The sequence below is a fragment of the Sphaerodactylus townsendi genome, linkage group LG16 (genome assembly GCF_021028975.2).
Source record: "Sphaerodactylus townsendi isolate TG3544 linkage group LG16, MPM_Stown_v2.3, whole genome shotgun sequence".
In the NCBI taxonomy this organism is placed as follows: Eukaryota; Metazoa; Chordata; class Lepidosauria; order Squamata; family Sphaerodactylidae; genus Sphaerodactylus; species Sphaerodactylus townsendi.
In genome coordinates this window covers 15658616-15681821 of record NC_059440.1, presented here as the reverse complement: position 1 = coordinate 15681821, position 23206 = coordinate 15658616, and the positions used below count along the sequence as shown (strand labels likewise).

At 45.5% G+C, this 23206-nt stretch overlaps 3 protein-coding genes across 7 annotated transcripts in view; 1 reads left to right on the top strand and 2 right to left on the bottom strand.

The window, feature by feature from the left end:
* Nucleotides 1-519, bottom strand: part of LRWD1 (leucine rich repeats and WD repeat domain containing 1) — a 40457-nt gene extending 39938 nt beyond the window's left edge. For all 3 annotated transcript variants that reach the window (XM_048518542.1, XM_048518544.1, XM_048518545.1), the window contains exon 1: nt 382-519. The gene's annotated coding sequence lies outside the window, so the exon portion shown is untranslated. The remainder of the gene's footprint in view (nt 1-381) is intronic.
* Nucleotides 482-5864, top strand: ALKBH4 (alkB homolog 4, lysine demethylase). Its single transcript, XM_048518546.1, has 3 exons — nt 482-634; nt 4070-4267; nt 5043-5864. The coding sequence occupies exons 1-3, from the start codon at nt 482-484 to the stop codon at nt 5718-5720; spliced, it is 1029 nt and encodes a 342-aa protein (XP_048374503.1). The 3' UTR covers nt 5721-5864.
* A 549-nt stretch (nt 5865-6413) lies between these two features.
* ORAI2 (ORAI calcium release-activated calcium modulator 2) lies at nt 6414-22444 on the bottom strand. Of its 3 annotated transcripts, none has more exons than XM_048519458.1 (3): nt 22333-22444; nt 12086-12326; nt 6414-9614 (listed from the first exon to the last, which is right to left on the bottom strand). In XM_048519458.1, exons 2-3 carry the CDS (start codon nt 12311-12313, stop codon nt 9072-9074), a joined length of 771 nt encoding a protein of 256 aa, XP_048375415.1. In that variant the 5' UTR covers nt 12314-12326; nt 22333-22444; the 3' UTR covers nt 6414-9071. The 3 variants fall into 3 exon arrangements, with proteins under 3 accessions (XP_048375415.1, XP_048375414.1, XP_048375416.1); XM_048519457.1 differs by lacking the exon at nt 22333-22444 and adding an exon at nt 22194-22316; XM_048519459.1 differs by lacking the exon at nt 12086-12326 and having other exon boundaries at nt 22333-22395.
* Nucleotides 22445-23206: the final 762 nt, after the last annotated feature.

The window sequence follows — 23206 nt, the reverse complement described above, 5'->3', positions numbered from 1 at the left end:
GAAAGACAGAAAGCGGCGACCCGCGCTCGCTGAAGGAGCGAAGGAGAAACCAGGGTGGAGGATGTATATTTCAAGTAACGGCATCTTTAAACCCGCGGCCCACGCCGCCACTACAATTCCCACCATGCCCCGCGCGGCCCCGAGAACGCTTCTCCTACGGGCGAGCCAGCGCGGGCGCTGCTGGGAAAGCGAGTCCGTCAACTCACAACCGATTCTCTGTCCCCCCCCACCGGCGCGATCGAGTCAGTCAAGCGGTCGGGCCTATGAAAGGCGGCCCAGCGAGCCCGGGCTGGCCGAGGCGGCCACTTGCCGTCCGTCTCTTCCCGCGCTTTCCTCCCTCCCCGGCCCGAGACGGACTTCAGCGGCGACTCCTCCTCTCACCTCTGAGGCGGGAAGGCCTTCCTTTCGTCGCGGCCGCCTCGCGCGGGGAAGCGGAAGGACTCCCCGAGCCGGGCGCGAGGGGTGGGGGAAGGAGGTCGGGATGGCGGCTGTGAGGGGAGGAGGAGGAGGAGGAAGAAGAGTCGCCGGGACCTCCCCCGCCGCCGCTGGCGCCTCCTCAGCCGGGCCCGGAGCCTGCGGGTGCCAGGGACGCCGCTCCTGCCTGCTTTGCGAGGAGGCCGCCCCGCCCCCGCAGGTACCCAGAGCGGCATCACGGAGGAGGGGCCGGGCGGAGTGAAGGGAAAGGGGGTGGGCGGCCAGGGAGACGGGAAGGGGTGGGGCAGGCTCGCCAACCCACCGTCAAAAAAAGCCTTCCCCCCCCTTTTGAAAAAGGGACTTCGAGCGTGCCTCTGAGCATGTGCAAAGCGCCCTTGCGTCTCACCAGTGGCAGGGATGATCAGTTGTACTTTAAAAATTGTATAGGATCCTTTTAACACTGGACAAATATAGATTTTTACAATTACATAGGTATATATTTTATGTTTTAATGTAATTCTGGAACTATGTGCTGGGCCTGGACCATATTAAATCTGTTACATTTGACAGTATGGTTACAATGGGGAAGCCGTCGATTCTTACATTGAATTGTATATTTACAATGGGGAAGCTGTGCTGGTCGGTGGTAGCAAAACAAAAAGTCCAGGGGTTGATTAAGGTTTAAAAGATCAACCGGTAAAGGTGTTTTAGAGGTTGGTGGATAACAGACAGTGAGTTAAAAGTTTGGGGATGGTTTCTGCTCTTCGAATGTCCCATTGGGATCCATTTTTGCAATGATGTTATTAACATTGTTTTGGGTAGATGTCTTTTCTGTTTTGTTTCGTACCTTTATGTATTTTTTGGTTTTCATGGAGTTCTGTAACCATGTGCTGGTCTTGGACCATATTAAATCTGTTACTATTATTACATTTGACAGTAACAATGGCCTGTGGGATCTCCTCACCCCTCTCCAGTTTGCAGGACTACTTGGAATTGTATAAAATAATACAGAAGAAGGAATATCATTGACAGGACTTCTTGGCAGTTGGGGGTTCTTTCTTTGTAGAGGTGTTCCATTTTACCCCCACCTGTATATATTACAGATGTAGACATGCGGGGGAAAACACTTTCTCAGTTGACCAGAGATTTTATATGCAACATACTTATGTCCACTATGGCCAAAGTTTATTACAAACGTTCATACACAATATACATTTTATATGTTATGTCCTCAGTTGTAAAAAGGATACATATAACACAGTCTGTCTCAGTGGACAGATTTAGACAGATAATATGTACATACATCATTATATAATATACATTATTTCCTAGATAATGGGTTGTAGCCAACAACTCTTCTGCTGGTACTACCGTAGGAACTTCTGATGGAAGAAAACGCCAGCCAGATGGAATCATTGGATACAACCTGCTGTCTTTAGTTGACAGCATATTTATGGTACCTGTCGTTATTATAGTTAAGTGATGTGTTCAGTGTGAGATTATATATAATGATCAGCTGATGACAGCATGTTGTGCATCTGATGAAGTGGGCAGGAGGGGCACAAAAGGTTCCACCACAACAATTTTTGTTGTTCTGGAGTTGCTCCAAATAAATTCTGGTTGCAGCAGGTTTTCAGGGTTGCCTATTTGATGTATTATTTACAGCTAAGAGCCCTGTTGAGCCTTATGTACTGAGGCTGCTGGTTTTACATGAGACAGGGACGTGTTATGGCCCGTCCCATCTCAGAAGAGCTGTTTTATCTTGGGAGAAAGAAGGGGTAATGTCCCTTCTAAGATTGGTAATGTCCCTTCTAAGATTGCACATGCTACCAATGCTTTTTTAAATCATGGTTTTCAGGCATCTCTTAAACCAGTCAATCTAACCACTTAAGAAGAAGAGTTTGGATTTATACCCCACCTTTCTCTCCTGTAAGGAGACTCAAGGTGGCTTACAGGCTCCTTTCCCTTCCTCTCCCCACAACAGACACCTGGTGAGGTAGGTGGGGCTGGGAGAGTTCCAAAGAACTGTGACCATCCCAAGGTCACCCAGCAGGAATATAGGAGTGCAGAAACACATCTGGTTCACCAGATAAGCCTCAGGCACTCGGGTGGAGGAGTGGGGAATCAAACCCGGTTCTCCAAATTAGAATCCACCTGCTCTTAACCACTACACTACGCTTAACTGGACGATAAGGGCTCCTCCCCACTAGGGGCTGGGGTGCAGGGTTGCCAGATCCAGGTTGGGGAACACCTAGAGATTTGGGGATGGAGCCTGGAGAGCAGTGGGGTATTTACCCAGGGACGAGGGGTACCCTCTGTCTCCAGGCGCCACTAAGCTGGTCACGTGGGGGGCGCAAAATTGGCCCCCCACGTGACCAGGAAGACGGCGAGGCAGCAGGATGTTGTCATCGACACGGGCAGGGTCGAGAGAGCCCGGCTGCCTTATTTTTCATGTGCATGCAAGTAATCGAGCGCCCAAGAACACTAAGGTGCTTTGCAGTCCTCCACCTGCCATATTGCATCTGAACTATTGATCACAGATTGCTAGACAGTTATGGTTTTCTAGTATACCTCCAACCGAATCAACCTAAAGAACAATGTTCTTTGCTTTTTAATGGGCAGAGGAGAGTCTGTCGTGGGATAACGGATATAGCAAATGGAGCAGAGCCTTCAACAATGATTGAAATCTTTTATATGCAAAGCATAGTTAAGTATCAAATTTATTTACAAAAGCTATTCCTGTTAAAATAACATTTTCCTAGTTTCAAAACTATCACCACTCCTTTTATAACAAGAAGTCAGAAATGGGAAGCTTTTAAGGCATGAGTAAATTATCTCAGACCATTATTCTGACAGTGTTTCTATTAAGGCAGTTTTAAAGTCAAACAAACTCTGGTGAAATATTTAACAACAGAAGGCCTTGATGGCTTACTTTCTTTTCACAGCTCCTTCCAGAGAACAGATTGTCTAGTTCTCTGGAATTCTCTCCTTGTCTCCATACATTTTCTGTCTTTGCAAGTGGATTGAATAGCTTGGTAGCACTCAGGTGCTGACAAAGTTATTCACAGCAAGACATTCATAGCTTCTTTCAACCCTGCAAGTGATTCACCCCTAGAAGATCCTCTCCTATTTAATTTTAACATTTTTATCAGTAAAAATACTTCAACACAGATGGTATGTTGCAGAAATTTCATTTATCTTAATGGCATCCCATAGCTAGTATTTTCTCTCATTTGCAGGATCCCCATATTTCATTAATTGAAATACTGTGACAATAAGTAGTACTTTTAAACTATGAGAATAAAATAACAGTTATGACAGCTGATTAAAAAGTGTAACGAAGAATAATCAAAATTAATTTCCCTTTTTAATTTGAATTTTTTTTTGCGTTCTCCTTCTCGTGATAGGCTCAGAGCAGCCACCATCGGTGTCACACATATCATAAAACATATATCACAACATGCAAATATAACAATAGCAATAAACATAGCAATGAAACATAATAGAATAACCCAAAAAGATTCTAGACAACGTAAGGACTTGATTCTACCGAGGCAGCTAGGAACATTTCTTTCAAAGATGACTTCTTCTTTTTGGTGCAATAGTATCCGAATGAAAAATGTTTCCCTTTTTCCTGCCTCCCTTCTTTCCTCAGAAAAAAGAGAACTTTGTTTACTGCCCACTAACTGGCTTGGCTGTAGGAGAAAGGCCATCGGGATTTGCAGGCTGGGCCTTTCCATTTCCAGGGGTTTTTTTGCTTGATGACTTCATAAGCCTAGAGGAGGAAAGCAAGATAGTGGAGCTGACGGATCAAAACGCTTGGAAGCCGTCGCAATCTGGCCGAAGAAAGCAGGTATTGTCCTTGCGCTGAAAACTCTCCTAGCTCATAAGTCTTCAACTTTCCCGGTCTTTCCCTGCAACGCAGCCCCCTGATGTTGTGAATGTTTTATTTATGCCTTTCTCCGTCATTAAAGAACAAATTGAAAGACGATTTAACAATGTAAGAAGAGCCCTTCTAGATTAGACGAAAGCTCCATCTAATCTAGAAAGCTGTTTTCCAGAATGGTCAGCGAGATTCTTTAGGGACATAGAGGCATTTGTTTTGATATTGCCTGCCAGCAACAGCTATTCAGAGGCAAAAGTTCCACTCAGTCTACCAGTGGCTGTTATCCATGATTGCTATTTCCCATAAATTTCACTAATGCCCTTTTAAAGCCATCTAAGCTAGGAGCCCCATGGCACAGAGGGTTAAGTACTGCAGTCAAAGCTCTGCTCACGACCTGACTTCGATCTCGATGGAAGTCAGTTTCAGAAAAATCTCAGGGTTCCAGACTTGCAGGTAGTGAGAATACCTCCCTGCTTATATAACACATAGCACTTATATTGATTTCTACATATTTCAGAATGTTTCGGAACAATTACGACAGCAATTCTTAACAGTAGTCTTGTAAAGGAGATTATTATCTCCGAGTTGCGGATGGTGAACTGGAAAAAGAGATGTTGTCTAAAGCTCTCCGGAGAAAGATATGAGCGAGGGCTTCACAGCTCCAATCAACGGCTCATATTCTTAGCCACGATTCCACAAAATCTCAACTATCATTTCTCTCTCCTTCCCCCCATTTCAATAGGATTATGGTCCCAAAGTCAACTTCAAGAAGCAGAAGTTGAAAGTGACTGATTTTTCCGGCTTGCCCCAGTTCAGCCAGGAGCTTGTGACACGCATGAGAAACCATCCCTCCCTGGCAGGCTTCCTTCCTGTGGAGCAGTGCAACTTGGATTATGACCCCGCGAGAGGATCTGCCATTGACCCTCACTTGGATGACTGTTGGCTTTGGGGTGAGCGCCTAGTGAGTTTGAACTTGCTGTCAAGCACCGTGCTTTCCATGTCTTGTGATTCTGAGGACGGCATCCAGTTATTCCCTGCCTTCCCTAGCACAGAGGAGCAGATGCATGGCTCTGCATCACTCTCTGTCTCTCAGAACCATCATCAACCAATCAGTTTTGCTTCTGCAGAAGGACTCAGGAACACTATCCAATGGGAAGCGGACTGCTGTTCTTCCACAAAGGTGGTTCCATCCAAAGACATTACCGTTGGTGTTCACTTGCCTCGGAGATCACTGGTGGTTCTATATGGACCCGCTCGCTACATGTGGAACCACGCCATTTATCGAAACCATATCACAAGCCGCCGGATCTGCATCACCTTCAGAGAGCTGTCTGAGGAATTCAGTCATGGAGGAGAGCAGGAAGAACTGGGTAGAAAACTGCTGGAAATTGCTCTAACGTTCCAGGGAACACCCGTGTAGGCATGTGAGAGAAAGAATTACGACCCTTATTTGTTTGATTAACTGGAAATTAGAGTGTTAAACTTTAATGAACTCATACATTAGCTGGCATTTTTTCTTCACTTAATGTACACATTGATCAAGTAAAACATATCCTGATGATTACTCGAGTGAGTTTCTTAGACTCTTAGGGGAATTAGAGGGAGCAGAGGAGAAGGAGAAGGCCGTCAAAGTCTGGGATATAACATCCATATGAATGGCTGTGTGTGTCAGAATACCACTTGCTCGGGGTTCATCGTGGGGGCAGCTGCACCCTTTGTGTGATCTTTGTTGGTTTCTCAAAACATCTGTTTAGCCACTGTAGAAAATGGAATGCTGAACTAGATGGAGGCCAACATCAAATTTTCTGTTTCTATTTATTTACATTTTTACTGCTGTGACTGTGAAAATGCTACTGTCACCTCTCTACTGGAGGAAAAGGGGGATTAACATAAGCTGTGGTAGGGAAGGTGGTATGGTGTAACCCAGAGGTAGGGAACCTGCGGCTCTCCAGATGTTCAGGAACTATAATTCCCATCAGCCTCTGTCAGCATGGCCAATTGGCCATGCTGGTAGGGGCTGATGGGAATTGTAGTTCCTGAACATCTGGAGAGCCGCAGGTTCCCTACCCCTGATGTAACCCAATCTTGTCAGTTCTCAAAAGTTAAGCAGGATCAGTTCTTGGAAGGGAGACCACCAAGAAATACCATGCAGAGGAAGGCACTGGCAAACCACCTCTGCGTCTCAGAAGCCCCTTGCTGGGCTTGCCGTAAGTCGGCTGCAACTTGATGGCACTTTATGCACATGCACAACGTAGGCCATGGGCAAGGAGGAAGATAGGAAGGGATTAGTTTAGTCCTGCCTCCTTGAACAGCTGATGGGAAACACCCAAGATTCAAGATGTCCTCCTCCTCAGAGTTAGAACTCCCATGTATATTATGAATTTAAACTGTTCAACCTACCAAAATGTTTGTTTACAGACCTTGTGCCTTCCCAGTTCTGTCTACATGCCCTTTCCCTTCAATAAATTACCTCTAAAAACTGGTTTGATCCCCCCCGCCCCAAGGACCCTGTGTCAGTACCACTCCCAGCTGTGCAGATACCACCTCCAGTTCTGTTAGATGCAGACTGGGGTGGGAGAAGCTACAAACATAAAAAGCAACTGGGTCAGACAACTGAATACATTTCTGCTCTTGACTGGCAGTGGGTTTTGGCCCTTCCCTATAGACTCTGGAGGAACTCTGGAGGAATTGAAAGAGGCACTGGGAAGGTATCCGTCGCTCTTGCCACGGGTGTGTCAAGCACTAGCTGTGCCACTCGAGTTCCCGGAGACAATTTGCTGCGGCTCCAGCTCGTGACTGCAGAACGTTGTGTTCTTGCATTGTCACATATGCGCCGCACCCGCCAACTGCATTACTGGAGCTTTCAAAAGATCTCACTAATCCGTACTGGATCTGTGATTGAGGGCGGTGCACAAACAGCCCTAGACTTACCTCCTTTTTCCTTAAGCGGCTGATTTGAATGCTGTTTAAAGAAAGTAATGTTTTCCTTGGGGGGAAAAAGCACCACAATAATAGCTTAGAGGTATTTAATAATTGGCAGTTTAGGAGGATTTCACAACTCATATGCATCGTAAATACTATATACTTACGCGTTATACTAGAACTAGCAGTCTCCTGCAGGCATGGGAATGCAGGTATGAGGGAGAACCACTAGGTATATATTGTCATCATGAAGTTAACAATCTGGTTAAAAAAAATTTGGCAACAGTGTCCAGTGAAAAAGGTAAGCACTGAATATCTTTTTCAATAACCCTGTTCTGCAGACACTAAAGGATTTTTTTTAGGAAGGACAGTGACCATGTAGACCATAAACTTTTAATGTACCATACAGTTATCCTCACCTCTGTACTAAACAGCATTCTGAGGACATGCAAAGATCTGAGATGCAGGATAAGATGGCATAACATTTGGCAAGGCAGGAATCTGCCATGATGCCCAACCCAGCATGGGCTTACTTGGAAATTCGTTGCGTTGCATTCAAAGGGGCTTCCTTCCAAGCAAGTTTACACAGGATTGCTGCCTTGGAATCTAATTTCTCCAGGTTCAGTTTTGCCATCTTAACACCATAGGTTCATTGATCATGTGACAACAGAAGTAACTTCTTTGTCTATGGATGAATCCGCGTCATCCTTATTTCAGCGAGCTTAATTGCCTTCTGAGAGCACACAAGCACTATGCAGACAATGATAATAATGTAATCCTGTGTCAAACCTGTCAGAATGCTGAGAGAAAGGACCTCCCAAAACCCTTTCCACACCCCATCACTTTTCCTTCCTTTTTCGTGGTCAGTAATAATTTGGGGGGTGGGGGAGAAAACAGGAACAGGCAGCAGTAGCTGTTTTCAGCTGAATGATACCAGCTCATCCAATGAGGAGTTCCTTGGTCAAATCTTCTACAATGCTGTGCACCATGCTACAGGGCTGCCCACGTAATCAGGGCATGCCCATTCTAGATGCTTTCCTTGCTAGTCCATAAGGCTTTGATTGTCAGGCCTGAAAGCAAGTCTTTTTCTAGTAAAATTCTACACATCCTTCCTTGAAATCCTTTCCTCTTTTTCTAACTAGGCTGTCTCCAGCCTTTCCAAGGATACGCTGAAGCTCTGAATAGCCAATGACACGAGAGCTTCTTGACGCCAAGATGTTCTTTCCCTTCTTGATGAAAAGCTCAATAGGCCAGGAAGGGCTGCTCTTATAGAAGCTGCATGGAACAAGCACAGAAACAAAACGAACCCAAGAAGGACGAGCTTGCACAAACTGCTATAATGCTCTTCCCCATCGTTATTCCAGTGAACCCCTTTATAAAAGATGTCGAGAGACTACATTTCATGAGGTTTTGGCAGATTTCCACAGGACGAATTCACTTACTCCTGTTGGACAATTTATCTCTAAAAACATGTGTGAACTCGCTGCCAGTGTGTCAGCTCTGGATAGCATCAGGTCCCTCCCCAGTTCTCTCTCTTCCACCAACCCACCCACTCTACTTGACAAATAAAATCAGTTGCAAAGGACAGCCTAATCAGTTTTAACAATTTGGAAATCAAAAGGCCAAGCCCGTCTGCAGATGACCTCTTCAGCTTTAGTAATTTGGCAGTGTTGTTCGCAGACATAAAAGCCCCGAGAAGGTGGACCGTTCAGCCCTATGAAAAGCCATCAGAGGTGATAGTTGACCGAGAGTTATAGGCCCTGAGGGGCCCTCAGCATCTGTTTTCATTCATTCTTGTTAAGAAAAACCTCTGCAGAGCAGCCAGCCAAACAGGCAGACGGCCCGTCCGTCACACGACCTGCAGTCCCCTGTCGTGCCCATCCAGCTGCACTTTCAGTTTGTGAAGTTCTTCAATCTCCCGGTTGTGACGTTCAGTCTTGTGACGGACGAGCGACCGGTAGAAATGGATGGTGAAGATGACAAAGATAATCCCCACAGGGACCATGATCATGGTGGAGATGAGGGCCGCCTGCCAGCCCGTGTGGCTGCTCGGCTTTTGGACGGCAGTGTCGTTTTTCAAAACGGAGTCCACCGGCAGGAATTTGATCCAGCAGAGAAGGACAACCTCGGCGAGGAAGAGGAGGATCCCCAAGACGGTAGAGAAGCCCCACGCCAACTCGATGTAAGGATGCATGCGCTCGTGGGGGGACTCGCTGATGGAGTTCAGGTTGTGGATGTTACTTACGGCTTCCACGTTGGGCAGGATGCAGGTGCTGATCAGGAGGGCGAAGAGGTGGACGGCAACCAAAACGGTGGTGCAGGCGCTGAAGGCGATCAGCAGCATCTGAGGGTATTGGTACTGCATCTCCAACTGGACTTCAACCATGGCCACCTGAAAAGCATCGACACCACCTGCTGAATATTTGCTCAGCTCCCTGAAACACACATTTGCTAGAACTGCTAATGCAGGACCATGCTCCAGATCACCCGTGGGGGATACTTTGGTCAACTGACGGAAATCTGCTGGTGGTCCCTGACCCTAAGGACATCTGGTTGGCCTCAACCAGAGCCAGGGCTTTTTTGGCCCTGGCTCCAGCCTGGTGGAACTCTGTCAGCTGACACCAGGGGCCTGTGGGGCCATGACCAGTTCCACAGGGCCCATAAGACAGAGATGTTCCTACCGGGCTTTTGGTTGAGGCCATTCCATGAGTGAGTATTCCATCTGTAGTAGCTGGCTACCCACACCAGTACTGACAACAGGTGTTAAATTGTTACCATCGGCATCATCTTAATTTTTGTTAGACCATTCTGTCTCCCCCACTGTCTCTCCCTCTTCCCTTAATAAATAACTAATGAATAGCAGAGAAGTAGTAGGCTTGGGGGTTACTAATGGGGCCATCTGTATTTGATTTTAAGAAGCAGGAATATAATTGTTTTAGTTTTGTACTTACATTGTAGTGCCTATTTGTTTAACCTACGCTTGTATTGGTTTTAGCCTGTTCTTGAAAGCCACCCTGACCCCAGCTCCAGCCAGGAATTGGGTGGGGTATAAATATAATAAAATTAAAATAAATAAAATGGGTGAGAAACAAAGCTTCAACCCACGCTATCAGGCAGAACATCACATTAAGTTCTGACATTCTTTTCCAGATCTTTTTTTTTTTTGGTTAGACAGATGAATGCATACACGGCCTGTGATTTAGGAGTGGCTGAGAAGACCAATGTAGAGGGAGAAGGCTTTCTAGTTCTTTCTTTCCGTGCAGTTTTCCCGCACAAAATTCTCCCCCAAAAGTTGTTTGGACAATAGTTCGCGAAAACATACAGGTATCAATAAATCCCAGTTCAAAAGCCTTCAGTTAAAAAAAATGTGTGTTTGTGTGCGTGTGATGGAGGGAGTGAGAATCACACCCACTGCTTTGAAAACACTCTGAAGCGGCGTTTGAGATTTCAGCCAAGATGAACAATCAGGATATAAGGAATGGGAGACTTGCGGCTGCCCAAGGGTTTGCCTGCCTCGGACAAATTTCTTTCTGTTCATGAAGCAGAATTTCAGCCTTAAAACAAAAACAAAACGAACAAAACCCTTGCAGTTTCCTGAGACCCCACATACATAGGCTCCCTCCCCCATTTGTTAATTGACTGAGCACCTAGTTGAGTGAAGACATGAGACTGCAGAGTTTCTAACTACAGCAAATGGCAGGCATTGGGCCTGAGACCTTCTCTCCCTTGGAAGGAGTGTGTCTACTGCCGCTTCATATTTTTCCTTGCAACGTGATGCGGTAGGCCTGTGATGAAGTGAGCTCAAGGATGCATGCACGGTTATGGCTAGGCTTCAAGCCAGCCAGGCCATTACCCTGCGTGAGCTACCTAGACTGCTTACCGACATTTCCTGCAGAACGCAAGGCAGCCTCAGTAGACAAATCAACATGGAAATACGTTCCTGGTGGAGATTATTTTGGAAAGGATCACCATGCTGAAGTGCAGGAAACTATCTGGGTCTGCCCTCCACCATCAAAAGGTTTGCCGTTCTCGCTAATCGGGTTAGTAAAATATGCCAGTTGGCAGCAGTAGCCTGGAACACACTGCCCCAGTGACTCCTTGAACAGACACAGTTCCTCATCCTTATCTCAGCACATCTCAAAGACTCCCTCCTGCCACAAACAGGTCTTCTGGCTACCTATTTCCAATCTGATACGGGTGTAAGATTGAGGCAGACTCTTGCTTCTTGTCCAAACAAATTGGGGAAATTCATGTTCTGTGGTTTCTTGGAATGTCTCGCAGATGGTCCCTTTCCTGGCAGTGTTCTGGCAGTCACATGCTAATAAACTGTGGCTGCTAAAACTTCTGAAGCTCTTCCAGAGATAGGCTGGGAAAGCTGCAGGGGATCACAGGTAAATGGTTTACATTTTGGGGTGATGTGCCCAGCAGCGCTGGAAAGATGCACAGTCCCCTTAACGTTCTGTTTCAGACAGTGGCCATGCTGGTCTTCAGAAGGAGATTCCAGTAGCAGCTCAGATCTGATGAAGGGAGCTTTTGACTCTTGAAAGCTTAGACCCCATAAACCTTTTTGGTCTTTCAGGTGTTAACTCGACTCAAAACAAGATCTAAATTCTGCCCCTGTCCTTATGCATAGGAGGGTCTGGCATGCTGCCTGCAAATTTGGTGCTTTATGCTGCTGTTTCAGAATGCCTCCAAACCTGGGTCAACTCAGATGTCTAAGAATCTAGCTCCCAACCAGCACCCATTAAATGGGATCTGGGATCTTGTGCAACTTCCTGCTCCGTAGAATGATAAACGCCCCCATTAAGAGAAACAGGCCACAAAGCCACGTCAGCTTCGAAAGCAAGCAACTGAAGAACCTACCATGGCAAATCCAGAGAGCAACGCAGAGGTCCTGCTGGAAGCTTTCAGTTTGGCTCGACTCAGGTACAGTTTCCGCCAGGAGAGAGCCTGGACGGAATGGTGATTGGAAGTAACCAGCTCCAGGTAGCTGCGACGGACCCAATCCCGGTAGTCCATGCCTTTGGCAGCAGGCTCCGTACAGCAGGCAGAGGCGGGCGGGTCCGGGGGGACATTCAACTCGGTGCTCATGATGAATGACAAGCTGCAGGGATGTTTTAAGAAAAGCCAGCTTTTAGGAGAAACAATCCAGCCCAGCTTTATCCCACCCATCAATATTTGTGTCCTGCAGCACAGAATCTGTCTGCCAAAATTAACACTATATAAACATCTATGGGAAGGGAAGTCAGATTCTCAGAATGTTATTTATCACTAACTGGCAATCCTCTCTTTGTCGGAATAACAGCAGACTGGATGAGCAAGTGCAGAATAAAATGGGGCCCTGTCTTTAATTATGGCAATATTACATACTTTGTGGATTTCTTAGCGTTGCATCTTGCTTACAGCGTAGCTTGCGTTATGAGATGCAAAAAATTAAAAAAGGATTTGTTTGCCCAAAACTAACATTTTGTATTTGTGGAGCAGAGATGGGCCTTCCTGGAGGGAAAGTGGAGACAGCTGGATCAGGAAAGAGATCTTTGGGAACTCTTAGGGTTTCCACTTGAAGGAATACAGGCAGGTGGGGAGCAGCAGTGGCATAGTGGTTAAGAGCAGATGTACTCTAATCTGGAGGAACCGGGTTTGATTCCCCGCTCTGCCGCCTGAGCTGTGGAGGCTTGGGTGGGGAATTCAGATTAGCCTGTGCACTCCAACACACGCCAGCTGGGTGACCTTGGGCTGGTCACAGTTCTTCTGAGCTCTCTCAGCCCCACCTACCCCACAAGGTGTTTGTTGTGAGGGAGGAAGGGAAAGGAGTCTGTAAGCCCCTTTGAGTCTCCTATAGGAGAGAAAGGGGCGATATAAATCCAACTCTTCTTCTTCTTCTTCAAGTAAAAACCACCCTCTGTCTAAGACCATGTAGAAGACCCTTCATACAAGGTACTTTGGTACGTTCACATTTTAACTGCAATTAGGAGCAGAATGGTGGACAGATCTGGCCCATGACAGATTCCATCAGGAAGTCCTACCGAGTGAGCGGCATTGAAAAAGATGCCAGCTCCCCTTCATTTCCATTAAGCTTGCCCAGGAGAACTTCCTAACGGATTATGCCTCATGTTCCTGAGAGTGGGCCATTTGGATTTTGCACTCCAGCTCCCCAAATATCTTACCCCAGACCTGCTGAGAAGAGCCATTCTAAACAAAACTACATACTGTTAATCCAAACCAGCCAAAGAACTAGAAACCAGGACAGTAAACGGGCAATATTTTTTTCAGAATGCTGAAGGACAGAAGTAACATGGCCGATCCTGCTGCAACGAATGCCTTCAAGCTCTCTCTCTCTCTAACCTAGGAGAGACCCGAAAACCATCCTCCAAGTCTTAGCGCTCTGCTCAGATCCTTATACAAATGCCGGGGCCTGAATCTGAGACCTGCAGAAGGCAAAGAAAGGGCTCTGCCACTGAGCCACCACCTCACCCAGTACCTTCTCTTCTTTTTATTGTTCCTCAACCATTCATCCATGCCAAAAACACTCTGTTTCTGCCAGAGCTACACCTAGGAGATATGCAAACGTGGCTGAACATGAAAAAGCACTATTTACACACCTTAGTTTTGAGGGCACAGTGTTCAGGAGAACTCCCAGAATGAGAGAGAAAGAGAGCACACACTTGTAAAACACCTAGGGTTGTGATTGCAGAATTCATTCTCCTTGCCATTCCATGCTGTCATGAAGGAATTTGACACATGTTACCTGCCCGATCTGAGGCTGAAATGACTGGGGAATAGGACTAAAAAAATGCCACCCTGAACAACTGTTTCATGTGGTTTGCAGAATGATAGATGTGCAGGTGCTTCCTGGCCACCTCAGGCAGCCCATGCCAATCCACCAGTTACATCTACAGTTATTGTTTGCAGCTGCAGTTCATGGTGGTTATCCCTTGCTTTTTATTTATTCCATATTGTTGTACTGGTTTTAGGACTGTTCTTTCATCGTTCTTTCCTATTGCTCTTTATTTTATTTATTTAGCCATGTGGTATAATGGTTAAGAGCAGGTGGTTTCTAATCTGGAGAACCTGGTTTGATTCCTCACTCCTCCACCTGAGTGGCGGAGGCTTATCTGGTGAACCAGATGTGTTTCCACACTCCTAGGCCCCTTCCGCACATGAAAAAAATGTGTTTTCAAACCGCTTTAACAACTGTCTGCAAGTGGATTTTACTATTCCGCACAGCTTCAAAGAGCACTGAAAGCAGTTTGAAAGCGCATTATTCTGCATGTGTGGAATGAGCCCTACATTCCTGCTGGGTGGCCTTGGGCCAGTCACAGTTCTCTCTGAACTCTCTAAGCCCCGTCGACCTCACAAGGTGTCTGTTGTGGGGAGAGGAAGGGAAAGGAGCTTGTAGGCCACCTCGAGTCTCCTTACAGGAGAGAAAGGTGGGGCATAAATCCATACTACTACTACTACTACTCTTCCTCTTCTTCTTCTAGCAGCTGACATTATCCTCTTCTCCTCCGTTTTAGCCTCAAAACAGTCCAGTGAGCTACGCTTGGCTGAGAGTGTATGAAGGGCCCAAGGTCGCCCTGCAAACTTCCAGGGCAGAATGGAGATTCGAACCTGGGTCTCCCAGATCCTAATCTGACACTCTAAGCACAACACCAGGCTGGCTCCTTGGGAACACTTCACTGATAAGTGGACTAAAAGCAAATAAATACCGTACTAATTTCATCAACTAAAACCCACCTTTTTTATATGGAACGAGTGGATTCTCACTATGGAGTCAGTACCCCAACATAAGCTGACTGCATAGCGAAAATCCACCTGTTGCATCTGTAGAAGTTCATGAAAGCTAATGATGGAATAATTGTTGTTGGCCTCTAAAATAACTCGGGTTTCGCCGGTAATCCGTCCAGCGACGCTCAGCAAAACCCGAAACCGGCGAAACCCGAGGCTACTCCGTATGCACACGCGCTATGCAAACAATGTAGCAAATTTACGCAAACGGCTACCACAAGAGTCCTAAATTTACGCCGTTTGTGTAAATAAAGCCCGAGACGACCAGCGAAACCCAAGGTAAAAAAAAAACAGCCAGGAGCGACCGGCAAAACCCGAAACCAGCAAAAACCGAAGGCGACGAAACCCAAGGGGTGACTGTACCACAAGAGTCCTGTTTATTTTTGCTAGGACAGAACAACATAGTTATTACTGTAAAATTTATACATACACACACACACACACACACACACACACACACATACGTAGAGGAAGTAGACAAAATTTCACTCATCAGCCTCACAGTTTTGCATGAAAAGTACCCTATCCGTGCAATAATATCTCTCTTTCTCAACAGTGACAAAGTCTGAAGGCAAACCTGGGGAAGGAAGCAGGGGAAGCATTTATGAAACGTGGTTCATGCAGAAAACCCACAATATTGGTGGCAAGCGTTGCACTGTTAGCAGAAAACCCACAATACCGGTTGCAAGCGTTGCACTGTTAACTTAGGTGGGTGCTACTGCCCTTGTCACGGGCAGCCATGCACAATAGTTTCATTCAAAACTGTTCTCGGGCCCCAGATTAAGAAAATAAGAAGTATCCTGCTTGATCAGTGTCCTGATTCCCACAGTGACCAACCAGATGCCCTTTGGAAGTCCACAAGAAGAACATGGACGTTAGCAGCATCTCCATTTTACCGCTTCTTGCAGCAGCCAGCGTTCAAGAGTAAACTGCCTCTGAAATGTTGACATACAATCTGTGGATGCATCTAGTTCCTTTTTAAAGCCCTCTAAATGAGCATCCATCACAGTGTCTTGTGATAGCGACTTCCACAATTTGCATGCGCTGTGTAACAGAGGGCTTCATTGTGACAATCCTACAATCTACTGCCAAACAATTTAATTGGGTGCTCTTACGATTATGCAAGGAGAAGCAAAAAGTTCTCTCTTTCATGCCATGTATCATTCCTTGTTGGGCAGAACTTTGTCAGGACAGGAATATGAGTGGTTCAACCAAGCAGAATTCCAAAACAACCACACAGTCAAGTCCAAAATATATTACCAGGCTCTCCCAGTTACTAGCACATATTTATACTAGGGGTGCTGCATATGTGATGTTACAAAGAGGCATGAGTGTTTATTTTACTGTCTGCGTGTGGATCAAACCACCTTCGTGACAACATCGTAAGGAGAAGAAGAAAAGTTTGGAATTATATCTCACCTTTCCTGTAAGGAGACTCCAGGTGGCTTACAAGCTCCTTTCCCTTCCGCTCCCCACAACATACACCTGGTGAGGTAGGTGGGGCTGAGAGAGTCCTGAGAGAACTGTGATTAGCCCAGGGGTAGGGAACCTGCGGCTCTCCAGATGTTCAGGAACTACAATTCCCATCAGCCCCTACCAGCATGGCCAATTGGCCATGCTGACAGAGGCTGATGGGAATTGTAGTTTCTGAACATCTGGAGAGCCGCAGGTTCCCTACCCCTGGATTAGCCCAAGGTCACCCAGCAGGAATCTAGGAGTGTGGAAACACATCTGGTTCACCAGATCAGCTTCTGCCACTCAGCTGGAGGGGTGGAGAATCAAACCCAGTTCTCCAGATTAGAATCCACCTGCTCTTAACCACTACACCACACTGGCTCTCTGGTAAGTGGCCCTGAATACAGGAGTGGCTACCCACACACAGACTGATGGCTAAATGGCTTGTCTCTGAATGGCTCGCACCTGAGAGAAGCTTAGTAGACAGGGATCTTTTTCTGGTTGCCTATTATGGGCTAATGCTGGAACTGCACCCATGCAAGTCACTCCATGGTGTTAGTGGGGCTCCATTAACAGAAGATGAGCGTGCCACTTATCAGACCACACCTACTATTTTCAAAGAACACACCTCGATAACCCCATGAACAGCCCACTGGTGTCTTTGGGGAACAGACTGTGAAACTTCTAGGATATCCTATAAAGCACTAAATAGCTCCCAGCCAACATCGCTAGAGACTGCTTCGAACCTTGTGCCCTTACCATCTTGGATATCCACCAAAAGTGAAAAAAGGAACGGCTCTTAGAACCTCCACCAGCCCCAAAAATCCTTCCTGCTAGAGGCTCTGCCAAGTCTGAACCTGAGCACCTTTGGTGAGCAATGCAATAAGGAATTGTGTGGGCTAGCCTTTGGAAACCAGGTTTAAAGTCTGGAGAAATGTCAGTGGATTGGATACCATTTAATTTTACTTTGCTACAGTCTTAGAGCCATTTTCTTTTTCTTTGCAAACTGTCCCAAATCTTTGGAATAAGGGATAGTAGTAACCAAAATAAGGAGAGTTTGTGCAAACAGATATACAGAGAAGTCACAGTTGACCGTAGCTTCTGCAGCATAATCACACGAAACAAAAATACACTGAAATCATATTTGGGTCACCATCGTAAGTGATGGTCTCCAGAGAAAGTTTCAGGGTTTGTTTGTTTGCCGTCAAGTTATAGCTGATCTGGGGCAACCCGATAGGGTTTTCCAGGCAAAAGATGTTCAGAGGTGACTTGGCATTGCCTGGCTCCATATCACAACCCTGATATTCCTGAGAGGTCTCCCATCCAAATCCTTGCCAGGGTCAGGGCTGAGACTGGCCCAAGATCACCCAGCAAGCTTCCTTGGTCCAAGTGGGGATTCAAACCTGCATTTCCCAGGCCCTAGTCAGCCACCTGAATCGCTACACCACAATGGCTGTCCACAGAAATTATTTTTCAAAGCGAAACACTTATATTGGCCCTAGAAAGAGTATTTAAAAGTCCATTCTTCAATCATGGTGATAGTCAACAACAGTACCCTTATGCCCTCCCCCCCTTAACATGAAAAGGCAATTTTACCTGGCGCCAACCGGTCAATGGCGAGAAGAAAAGCCACAGAATGGCTTCATTGCAAATTATTACCCCAGGAAACCAAACCTGCTCCGATCTTGACAATGTAGCCTCAGTTAAGTTCAATAGTTCTACGTGGCTTCTTCGGTGGGCGTTGCGTTGGCAAACGCTTTCTGGCTACAGCTCATGCCAGCAAAGAGCTCTGGAGAGGGGAAGTGCTTTGAAAGCACCAGGAGATGCTGGCTTTGATCTTGTTTGTCATCTCGGCTTCGGACCCAGCGGGAGAGCCTTAGATCTCAGTTGCTGGTCAGGCACAGACAAGAGGCCTCAAGCAATATAGGGATGGAAGAAAATATTCTAGCCCACACACCGGCTCTCTCCTGTCTCCTCCTAAAATTATTTGTTTGGGATAGTTTTTCAAATATTTGCACCCAGCTGGCTCATTTCCAGGGTGGCTGTGCCCCTGAAGGAAGCATGCCGTGCTAGTTCAACAACTTAGTGCATCGTTTGCTGGACGTTTTCTAATTTTGCGTGATCCAGTTGCGCTGCGCTTGTTAAAAATTGCTCCGTGCAGCCCAGTTTTATTGTATCGTTGACTTTGCGAATTTATTGTTCTTTATTAGACTGTTTTATAATTCTGTAACCTGACCTGGATCAAGCTTGGGCCAGCCCAATCTCACCAGACCTCAGAAGCTAAGTATAGTCAGCCTTGGTTACTACATAGATGGAAAGTACCAAGGGAGTCTAGAATTTCTACACAGAGGTAAGCAATAGCTAATCATATCTGAACCTCCATTGCCCTGAAACCCCTTTGGGGGTCCCACAAGTTGACTGGATGCAAAAAATAATCCACCTTAGGTTTCAATGAACAAGATGGATGATAAATAACTAAAAATAAATTATTTTACTGCATTTGTCTTATTTATAGCCCAACTTTCTCCCCAATGGGGACCCGAAGTATCATCTGCCTCTCTTTTATTGTATCCCACAACAACCCTGTGAAGTATGTTAGACTGAATCTGTGGGGTGGGCCCAAGGTCATTCAGCAAATTTCCATGGCAGCGTGGGGGATGTGAATCTGGTTTCCCAGATGCTAGTCTGACATTTTTACCATCACACCACAGTGGCCCTCTCTGTCTCATACACCCTCCTTTGGTGCTCACTCTTTTTCTGACCACCCTCTTTAGCTCAGGATCGTTATTCAGGATCCTGTACGGCTGTCAGAGTGACAGTACAAAGAGATGCAGGCTCAAATCAACACAATATCATTGCAATCCAGGGGGGGGGGGGTTGAAACCACGTAGGAGGCATCATGACCCGGCACTGATGTAAATGTTGCACGTGCTGTTGTAAGGGGCATTTGCGCCAGTGCAGGGGTACATATGCCAGTGCTGGGGATCTGTGCAGTACCACAACACCTGATTACCAGGGCAACTATGATGGCAGTGCTTCTCCGGCACAGGAGCCCACTGTGACACCAAAGGGATGTTCCAGGGGCACCTTTAGTCGGCTTCCTGAACTCTGCCAGCGTGGTGCAGTGGTTAAGAGCAGATGCACTCTAATCTGGAGAACCAGGTTTGATTCCCCTCTCTGCCACTTGCGCTGTGCAGGCTTATCTGGGGATCCAGATTAGCTTGTGCACTCCCACACATGCCAGTTGGGCTAGTCACAGTTCTTTGGAGCTCTCTCAGCCCCACCTATTTCACAGGGTGTTTGTTGTGGGAAGGGAAAGGAGATTGTAAGCCCTCCTCCTCCTCCTTCTCTTCTTCTTCTTCTTCTTCTTCTTCTTCTTCTTCTTCTTCTCCTCCTCCTCCTCCTCTTTCTCCTCCTCCTCTCCTTCCTCCTCCTCCTTCTTCTTCCAGCCTCAGAATGCCCCATTTGCTAGCATGGACTTATGCCAGCAAAATTGGCCGTGCAGCCTGTTGAGCTTCATATGCCACTTTCACTAGGGGAGAGGCAGCGTTGAGTCAGGTTCCTAGCCATGGTGCAGTGAGCCTTTTAGGAGGTGGCAGTGCCATGGCTGCACACACACGCACATACACACACCCGCTGTGGTACAACTGCTCCTTCCTCAGGATTGCAACTGAAACATGAATCCCGCTGGTTGACCTTGAACCAGTCACACCTTTCAACCATAGATCAAATGCTGGGCTTGTTTAAAAATACCTACAAGTATTTAATACAGTTTTATAATATGAATAATACAATTCTATTAAATGCAAGAGGGTGAATAAACACATTGCTGACAAAACAGCAACAAACTTAAAATATCAGCTCAACATTACAACTCCTGTTAGCAAAGCCTCAGAAGTCAATATGTTCAGCTGTCTATTTCGCACCGAACATTCTGTATCAAATTTTGGTGCCTGTGGACCTGTATTTTCTGAAAAGTGGGCCAAAAGGTCATAAATATATAAACAGAACCCCCAAATGCTGCCTTCTGTCACTAACTTATTTACCTGCGGACTCAAATTCGTATGTTTTGATTCATATGCTGTGAAAGATCTAACGCCACACTAAAAGCAATGCTGTTCTTTAACAACCCTCTAATTGACACTTATTCGCACACGCCTAGTTCACGTTAAATTATATTACTATACATCCAGAAAGAAAGAGCCAGTGCAGCAAGTCAGGCAGCTACAAATCCTGACTCAACCAAGAAGTGATCTTGGGCTGGTCATTCTTCTAACCTATTGCACAGGTTGCTGTGAGAATAAAACAGAATGTCCTGAGCTAATTGAAAGAAAGTCTGGGTAACATATTGAAATAAATGCTGTTTGTCTTTAAGGTGCCACTGGCCTTTTGTTTTAAAAATGCAGCAGATGGACTTTTCATTGCTAAACAGATATCGTGCATCACACAAGGGACCAACAAATTTGAAGGCTATATTCAACCTTTTGTCATCTTAACGACAATGCACTCTTCCACTTCTAGTGACTTCTGAATATAACACACATTAGATAAATAGATGCATTGATTTACATATATACACACAGTTATAGTAGGCCTTTGAGTCTTTATGAGAAAAGCAAGATCCACATCTTCTAAAGAATATGTATATGTGCATTACATATGTTACACATTTTATATATATTATTCTATATTATATAAAATGCATTTAAAATCAGCAATCAGCAAAATCCTGTGCAGAGTACGCCAGTCTAAGTGCACATAACTGAATGGGTTTAGACTGGAGTAACTCTTGTTAGGATTGCACTATATATATACACATAATGTCATAAATCATATATGTTGTATTTATTAATTTTACATTACTTTCTACTTCACCTTTGTCATCAAGCACCCAGGTGAATTATACAACACTCAAGGGAGTACATCATCTGATAAGCAAAGTAATAGGATTAGTAACACATGATATGTTAACCAGGCTGAAAAATGGAATTACATAGGTGGAAAAAAACCCCAGCAAACAGATGAAGAAGAGAAGAGTTTGGATTTATACCCCATTCTTCTCATCCGCAAAGAGTCACAAAGGGGCTCACCATCTTCTTTCCCTTCCTCTCCCTACAACAGATACTTTGGGAGGTTGGTGGGACTGAGAGAGTTCAGACAGAAATTTGACTTGCCCCAAGTCATCCAGCTGGTTTCATGTGGCGGAACAAACCTGGTTCATTAGATTAGAGTCCATCGCTCATATGGAGGAGTGGGGGACTCAAACCCAGTTCTCCAGATAAAAGTCCACCTCTCTGGCCTCTCAAGACCCAAGGTGGATTACACCACTTAACCCAGTGCACTCAACACGGTATAGCCATCTGATAAGCAAAGTAATAGCATTAGGATTACAGAACTCTGAAACAAAGTTTACGAATTAGACATAATATGTTAGCCAGGCTGAAAAACGGAATTATGTAGCTGGGGGAAAAAACAGCAAACAGAATATACATAATACATACACACATACATACATATATATACACACATACGTACGCATATAAATACACATACATATATGTATACACACACATATATATATACACACAAACGTAGGTAGCTAGGTAGGTAGGTAGGTATACATAGGCATACATAATATATGTGTGTATAATATATACACTAGCATGGTCCACAGGCCCGTCCCCTTTATTATAGCACTACTGTATTGACTGTAACACAGCCCTATTACCTTTATAGAAAACAGAGGTATTTCACAGCTGGTCCCACCGAGAGGAGGCGGAGGACGCGTCCTATTTACCTCATTATGAATAAATAAACACCCCAGCACCCCTCCCCAGGGGCAAAATCCCGGCCATTGCCCGCCTTACCGGGCCTTGCCCTGCCTCAGCCTTCTTCACTTGCCCCGCCAACCTCCTCCTCTTCCTCCTCCAGCCAGCGGCCAGAGAAGCCCCACAGACACCGCCGCCCAATCACCGCCGCCTCCGCCGCTGCCAAGGCAACGCCGGGGCCCCGTCACGTGATCGCCTCGCCTAGCCGTCGCGGAGGGCGCAGCCCGTCACGTGACTCACAGTCCCAGCCGGTCTGTCCTCCCTCTTCACACCCCTCGAGCTGAGTACTTGTGGGAGCTTCAGGGAGGCCGATGGAGGGAGGGTTTGGGGAAGGGAGGGGTCGTTTGACATTTTACCTCAGCCTTATTTATTCCATATATTTATATAATTTCGTTGCCGTTCCTATCTGGAATTTAGAATTAGAATACTTTATTATTATGGTCCAAGGCCAAAATTTGCAACTAAATACAGTATAGAGAGCTTTAAACATATATAAAATATATTAAAACTCAGAGATGCTCATACCTGTTACATTATAATCAATAAAATTGGCAGGGTTATAATAATATAATACAATTAATACGTCAGTTAAAATATCTAAAAAAGATATTAAAACTCAGAGATGCTTATACCTGAGTCATGTTATAATCAATCAAATGGTAGGGTTATAATAATATAAAATGTAATACAATTATAATAGTCTGTTAAATATATATTGAGTATGTTAAATATATGTAACCGATATTAAAACTTGCTTGTACCTAGATCATATTATACGTAATATAATGGCAGGATTATAATAATGTCATAAAATGTAATACAATTAATACATCAGTTAAAATATATTAAATGTGTTTAAGTATATATAAAAGATATTATAAGCCAGAGATGCTTATACCGAACTGGACCGATC

Excerpts from the sequence above, each read along its gene's own strand:
- ALKBH4 (XM_048518546.1), top strand. The coding sequence starts at position 482 with ATGGCGGCTGTGAGGGGAGGAGGAGGAGGAGGAAGAAGAGTCGCCGGG. Across the intron at positions 635-4,069 it reads AGGCCGCCCCGCCCCCGCAG|AAAAAAGAGAACTTTGTTTA; the intron begins GTACCCAGAGCG and ends TTCTTTCCTCAG. Across the intron at positions 4,268-5,042 it reads AATCTGGCCGAAGAAAGCAG|GATTATGGTCCCAAAGTCAA; the intron begins GTATTGTCCTTG and ends CCATTTCAATAG.
- ORAI2 (XM_048519458.1), bottom strand. The coding sequence starts at position 12,313 with ATGAGCACCGAGTTGAATGTCCCCCCGGACCCGCCCGCCTCTGCCTGC. Across the intron at positions 9,615-12,085 it reads TGCTCTCTGGATTTGCCATG|GTGGCCATGGTTGAAGTCCA; the intron begins GTAGGTTCTTCA and ends GATGCTTTTCAG.